This window comes from Spermophilus citellus (genome assembly GCF_964194105.1).
Source record: "Spermophilus citellus genome assembly, chromosome: 3".
NCBI lineage: Eukaryota > Metazoa > Chordata > Mammalia > Rodentia > Sciuridae > Spermophilus > Spermophilus citellus.
The window spans coordinates 12624568-12632158 of record NC_138184.1 but is presented as its reverse complement, the minus strand read 5'-3'; the positions used below and the strand labels follow the sequence as shown (position 1 = coordinate 12632158).

The 7591-nt window shown below is 40.7% G+C and overlaps 1 protein-coding gene across 1 annotated transcript; it reads right to left on the bottom strand.

Annotated features, from left to right (window-relative positions):
* Window positions 1-629: 629 nt before the first annotated feature.
* LOC308643247 (olfactory receptor 7A10-like) lies at window positions 630-1553 on the bottom strand (the record flags this gene model as incomplete). Its single annotated transcript, XM_081283156.1, has 1 exon — window positions 630-1553. One exon carries the CDS (start codon window positions 1551-1553, stop codon window positions 630-632), a length of 924 nt encoding a protein of 307 aa, XP_081139282.1.
* Between the last annotated feature and the right edge of the window lie 6038 nt (window positions 1554-7591).

Genomic DNA, 7591 nt, shown 5'->3' with positions numbered 1-7591 from the left:
TATTGCTTTATAAATGTACATAAAGGTGAAACTCACAGTGGTGTATTCATATGTGCACATAGCATAAATTCATCGATTTCATTCCACCATTTCTCCCTTTTCAAGTCCCAATATACAAACAAATGATAATGCAAAACTTTGACCTTGGATGACTTTCTATTACAAGTTGCAAGAATTGCCTTAGTTCTGAAGGATAGATTTTAAACAGAGAGAAAATTATACTTTCATAGAGGGAAAGAAACATGATTAATCAACACATTATATGTCATGTAGGAAGATGTTAATTAAAAGAATTTTTGCCAACCCATGAGAGAAATGGTCATTTTAAAATATTTCTGGTCTGATATTCAAAATAACTTTTGGAATAAATTTAGAAAATCAGGACAACAAAGCAAAAAAATTGTTGGATTTCAGAGAGTTCAGGAAGCTTAATAAAGTGAGTTGGACATAATTGTATAGAGAGGTTGAATTCAGAGTCATGAAAACTTCAGAAAATAGAATGGAGACATGATGAGCATTTCACATTCACAATCTAAACAAAGAATCACAACTTCTGGCTCTGAGACTTTGCTCCTGCAATCAAAGTCAGGTATACTAGTGAAGCCCCAGGGCAAGAAGCCCTACTACAGTTATCCTCCAAAAAGACTTTTCAGAGATTGTTTTATGTCCTTATTCCTCAGACTATAGATGAAGGGGTTCAGCATGGGGGTGACCACAGTGTACATCACCGAGGCTGTTGCACTGGAGTGTGAGCTCTGGGCTGCAGCAGAACTCAAGTACACACCAAAGCCTGTGCCATAAAATAAGGAGACCACAGAGAGGTGAGATGCACAGGTGGAGAAGGCTTTGTACTTCCCCCAAGCTGATGAGATTGCACGGATGGAGGAAGCTATCTTAGCATAAGAGTAAAGGATGCCAATTAGGGCAATAGAAGCCAACAACAGGGCAATAAAATACATCAACATGTTATTAATGAAGATGTCAGAACAGGCAAGTTGGATCACCTGGTTGAGTTCACAGAAAAAGTGGGGGATTTCTAAATGTGGGCTGAAAGATAGTCGTAACACCATTAAGCTTTGTAACAGGGCATGCAGGACACTCAGGATCCAGCACACTAGAACCAGCAAACCACAGAGCCTGGGATTCATGATGACACTGTAGTGCAGCGGGTGGCAGATGGCCACATACCTGTCATAGGCCATCACAGCCAAGAGGAAGTTGTCCAACTCTCCAAAAACTAAGAAAAGGCACATCTGAGTGATGCAGTCTGCGTAGGTGATGGCCTTGCTCTGTGTCTGGATGTTCACCAGCATCTTGGGGACAGTGGTGGAGGTGAAGCAGATGTCCACAAAGGACAGGTTGGAGAGGAAGAAGTACATGGGCGTGTGCAGGTGGGGGTCTGAGATGGTGGCCAGGATGATGAGCAGGTTCCCCAGCACAGTGAGTAGGTACATGGAGAGGAACAGCCCAAAGAGGAGGGGCAGCAGTTCTGGGTCCTCTGAAAGTCCCAGAAGAAAGAATTCTGAGACCCTTGTATTGTTTCCTGATTCCATGGAATGGATATAACTACCAGAAAGAGAAAAAATAACATGACTTCTGGTCCCACAGATGAACACCACTGATATGGTTAAAATGTTACAGTTTACATTTCCTGTCAAGCCTGGATTTCTAACTTTGTTTATGGATCTGTCCTTTATGGATCTGAGCCATTACTGCTGAGGAACTCCTGTCCCACTCTGACCCTTTTCTCCAGAAGGTCACTTATTCTGCAGTGCTCATGATACATTATTTCTTAACATTGAAGAAGCTTAAATGGAGTGCTAACCAAGTCCAGGAACTGTCAGTACTCGAATAAGAAAAGCTCCTACATCCCAATGGGCAAAGGTTATATGCAGATAAGAAAATCATACTCTGTTGCCTTTTGTGCATATTCTTTCACATGTTAACTTGTTACCTTTGTTCTCCGGATGGTACACATTAAACACGCGTGGTTCTTTGAATAATTATGCCTCAAGAAAGCTGTTTAAAAAAGAATCTTATAGCATGTCTGATGGTGAAGGAGCATGAAGGACATGAAGCAGATATGAAGGAGAGAGCGGGGCTGGGGATGAAACCCAGGGCTTCCTGTGTGCTGAGCAGGTGCTCCACCACAGACTTGCACCTCCAAGACCTAGTGCTGCTATTTTTTAAGGGTGTTCAGGCAAGATCACCAGAGAATATAACATTGGAACAGAGACCTCAAGAGAGTGGTGCAGGAGGCAGGAGGTCATCTGCTGAGGTTTAGCAGAGAGAATAGTCAGTGCAAAGGGCCTGAGACAGGAACTTGTTTAAGGTGTTCAAAAGCCCCAAAGAGCCACTGCATAGAGGCCAATAAAAAAGAGGTATGTATGTGTAAGGTTTTTCAGACCCAGTGTCTTTATATAAATAGCTTTATAATCGGCTACTTGATGATAAAAAATATTGCTCATTTACATTTTTATAGTACATTTTAAATGTTTTATTTTTTTAAAAAAGGTATAATGACAAGGTACGGTGTCAGAGGACACTGAGGAATGAGGTGGTCTCTCTGCTGGGGCTGAAGCTGACAGACACCAAGTGACCTTCATTCCCATTATGTAAACTGTTAATCTTGTTGAAAGGCAGCCTGGGAAATGAAATGGACAGGCTACTTACGCCACCAAAGGTCACATCATAGGAATCGCGTTGGAATAGGCGTCCAGTGCCCTGCCCTGGCGCATGCACGCACACACACACACACACACACACACACACACACACACACCACATCACTGCTGTGGCCTCTGACCTCACCACACTGTTAGGCTCCTAGTGTATACAGTGCAAGCTGGCCTCACCACTCTGTTAGGCCCCTAGTGTATACAGTGCAAGCTGGCCTCACCACTCTGTTAGGCCCCTAGTGTATACAGTGCAAGCTGGCCGGATCAGATTAACCGTTCCCTGATGCAGAAATGGAAGGCAGGACGTCCTTCCTGTAAACCTCCTGTTGAGAAGTAAAGATGGAGAAAATACTGTTAGTTTGCTAGATTACGTTCTGCATTTTAAGAACATGAGGGAGGGGTGGGAGAGAGAGACCAACAAATACAGAGAAGAATGGAGAAATGAAGTGGGCGTTGGTGGCTGGGGACAAGGCGATGACCTCGGAAGACCCCTGAGAGACTGGAAGGAAGAAAATGCTCCTTGACTCTGGCTCCAGCCCAGGGCCCACCCCCTGCAGCTCCTGCAAAAATAAGAGAAGAGAAAGAAATGTATCCAATATCAAAAGTAGTGATGTATTTATGGGTTCCATACCTCATAGAAATATGACCGCACAACAAAAATGACCAAAGGTAACAAGTTAACAATTCCTCAAAGGAAATAGGCAAGGGACCACAAGTTCACCATAGTTTACATGGAACTGAAGAATCTGGTTTTCCTGCACGTGTCCCCTATTTGACTGATTGGTTTGGAAATGGCCCAAATGGGTGAGCTGGGCCCCTTTCTCTCTTTGCTCATGTGGTATCTTTTCTTGGGTTTAGGGATTTAACCTCTCTTTTTATTTTTTATTTTTTGAAAAATCCAATAGGTTTTTTCCAACCCTGGTTCTGCTCCTTGTCCAACCTGAAAATGTGGTGACGATTCCACCCTGATCTGTCCTAATGTGATGCTAAGGGCACTGTGCCATGACATGTGTGTACTGTCATCATCAATCTGTGCTCCTGTCATTCAAAATGCAAATCAACAGAGACACGCCCCTTGGTGACCTTTTCATTTTCAGAAAGGTTTGCAAAGTTAGGTTCAGTGACACAAAACAAGTGTAAGAAAGTGAGAGACTGAGTATAAATACAAGGAGGATGAAGCCCGACTCACCAGGGTTGTTTCCAAAGAACAGTGTTAAGCAAAATTGAATGGAGCCCCCAAAATGAACTAAACCAGGGGTTGGGGGTGAAGCTCTGTGGTGCGAAACCTGCCTCACATGGGGGGGCCTGGGCTGGATCCTCTGCACTGCAGAAGAATAAAAAGTAACAATTAACTGACACCAGACAGAGAACAGCAAAACGTTCAGGATTTAAAGGTGGGTTAATAGTTACCTGGACTAAGGCTTTGACATCTTAGAATATGGCCTAGAATGCTCCTGTGACACTCTGGCAGGTACTGAATGTTCCGTTATCACTTGGGAAATGAATCAGGATTGAGTCTGAGTGTATACAGACGTTGCATCTATGACAAAGTTAGTGAGAAAAGTTAGAATAAATGTTTAGATAAATGGCTGAATGGAAGGAAATGACGTTGGACCCCTCCCTCATATATGTTAACAATAATCAGAGAAGTTAAAGACCTCAGTGCAAAAAATACGAAATTTACTTTAACTAAACATCTAAAATTATATGTAAAATCTCCAGTGAGCAAAATCATTAAGGCAAGAAACTCAGGAGTAAGACCAACATACAACACTAAATAAAATATACATTTTTATGATCACATGTATCATCCCAAAAGTCAAGGAAGAAACAATAATTTGTAAAAAAAAATCAGTCAAAATATTGACACTGGTAGAAAAATGGGACAATAACATTAACAGGGAAATCAAAATATTGATGAAATATACAAATATTTGCTGGTAAAAGTTCAAGAAAGTCAGTAAACAGTTCAAGAAAACAATTTTTTTCACTTCCTCCAGCCACAGAAGATCTGTTCCACTGATGGAGGTTGGGATTTTTAAACAGAAGAAAAGGGGAACCCTAATTTGGTGGCAGAAATGTGCCCTTAGGCCAGGTATTGGGAACAATCTGAAGACAGCCATAAATAGTAAAAGTGCAAGTATCTTTAACTCAAGGTCTCTCCATCTCCCCTATATTGACATTCTGGGACAAGTGATTCTTTGAGGGGGGGCTGTCCTGTGCATTGTGTGATGGTGAGCAGCGTCCCTGACCTCTCATGACCCCTCCCCTATATGACAACTGAAAATGTCTCCACTCCTTGCCTAGTGTCCCCCAGGGGACAAGTAACACTCCTGGTTGAGAAGCACTCTTTGAACTTAACAATAGCAACATATTTTTGCAGCATTGGTAGAATAGCAAATTAATGAGAAAGACTATGAAAGTCCATCAGAAATATGAGTAGCACAGCCTCATCGTGCAAGATGGCACACCCTTTGAAATGTCTGACCTGTGTGATGTTGGATGATTTTCAGGAAGCTCATAGGAATGATTGAGTGAGGAGGGAAGGAGGGATAATTTAGAAAGCATTCCTCACTAAATACCCAGAGCATTAATGATGGGCACAGGATCTCATTCAGACATTTGTATTAAAGGTGTATGTGAGTGTAGGCCGACCTGATAGAGGAAATGTGTTAGAGTGAGAACTGATATAATGGAGAAGGATGGCATTGATTAAATTAGTGTAAGAGTAGCAGTTTTTTTCTTTAAAGTAATGAGTTTGTGGGTTTTATTTTTTATTTTATTTACTACATCATATCAATTATTTTTTTATGTTTGGTTTCTGTTTTGGCATTTTTTCTTCTTTTTGCAGTGCTGGAGACCAAACCCAGGGCCTTGCACATGCGAGGCAATTGCTCTACCACTGAAGAACATTCTCAGCACAGTTCTTTTTTATTGACACATAACAGCTGTACAGGTGACTGGAGGAGTGTGATTTAAATATGTGTACACACATGCAATTCTCAAAGCAGGGTAATGATCACTTCCCTCCCCTTAAACATTTATCAATTTCTTGTGTTAAGAAACTTCAAAATCCTCTCTCTAATTCTTTATAGAAATATATAATCAAAAATTCACTTAGCATTTTGTAAGTTATTTCGTGATTTTATGATAAAGATCATGGATGTAAAGATATGGGATACCATATTGTGACCTGTATTCCTCCTCCTGCTTCATACATCACCAGGACTTATTCCTCCTGTGTATCTGTGTACAGGTGCCCACTGCAACCTCCCTCTCTCCTCTCTCATCCTACTCTTCCTGATTTCTGTGACTGTCATTATACTCTTGATGCTATTTTTTAAATGTTCTCCAATTTATTACCATGAACTCTGTGTCTCTTAATGGGGTTCAGTGTCATACTTCAATGCATGCATGCAGCATTCACCAATTAAAATAAAATTGAAGGAAAATATAAAACATCTAAATGATATAACATAGAAATTACTTAATGATATCAATCTAGTTTGTTAATTAAAGATTAAATTGTCATAGACTTGGAAATAACAGGGTTCTGAAATCCATGATAGTAACAGTATCTAAAGTGTTAATTTGTCTCATATAAAGATATCTGTACTTGATATATTTAATAATGACACAACAAGCTATAATCAAATGGGAAAGAAGCATGAATGCCTTCCCAATGAGGGCTGGAGGTTTTCCCTCCTATAGCTCCCTATATTTGTTCATTAGGCTCATTTCTAATCTGAAAAAGCCAAAATATAATAAGAAATAACAGAGATGAGAAAACAAGTTGTAAATATTAGCATTAAGATGCACAAGAACCTTCATGATCTTTTTTTATTTAAAGTAAGGATCCACAAGTAGAGAATATTAAATTAATACTTCAATTCTTTCAGGAAAAAAAGCAATGTGCAAACATAATATGATTGATAGATTTGGCACAAAAAATTCACAAATTCTTAAATGTTCCCCACAAATATCTCTATATATGCATGAAAGAAGTAAATGGCAAACAGGCAGTTTGTGAAAGAAAAAATAAATCTCAATACTTTGTTTGCAAGAATATTGCAAAAGTCAGTGGGAGGGAGCTAATTTTTCCACCTCCACATACAAGGGCATGACTTTCTTAGACACTTGGCCATGCAGCAGAAACTGGCTACCAAACCACAGATGCATTCAGCCTCACAGGTATTCAAATCACTTCAAAATAAGGGTCGTAGGCATCTCTCTATTCACCTATGAAATCATGTTCTTTAATGTGAATGCTCCAGGACAGAAATAATACTTTAAAAAATATTTGAACTCCTGTTCTCCTGAACTTTTTCTTCAAGTTAATATTTGCAAGCTCAGGATCTTTGTCAGCAATATATAAACATAATCAAGTGTGTCAACTTTATCTCACCTTAAACACAAAGAGTCCTAACTTCACTTCATGTCCCTCCACAGTTAATTCCTATCCTCTATTCCCATTAATTCAAAGATCCTTGGATCTATGATCTTTCTCTGGGAGCACTGGGATCCTCCCTCCCATCTTCCCTTCCACCTTTGTTAGCACCTTTTCATGGTCAGCAGTGAACCCTAGGTTAACCAGTGCAATGTTCACTTCTCATTTAGTTGTGCAAAATTGTGACTAAATCATCAGGACAGCAATAGCCCTGCTCTGGGCTAGGTTGGCCTGCCTCTCTGATGACCTCAGCTAAAGAGTCTTGTGCTCCATTCTCTCTGCTGCTCTCCTGCAGTGTCCACTGAGCTCTCAGACTCACCTGGAGACCAGCTCTGGGAGGCAGGTCTCCCTGTAGAAGTGCAAGGTCCTTCCTGAGTGGGCTTGATGGTGACTGAAGCTCTGTCCCTAGAGCAGGTAGAAGTCAGTGTCAGGTCCACAAGCAGGCTGAAGACCTCGAAGGACTCTA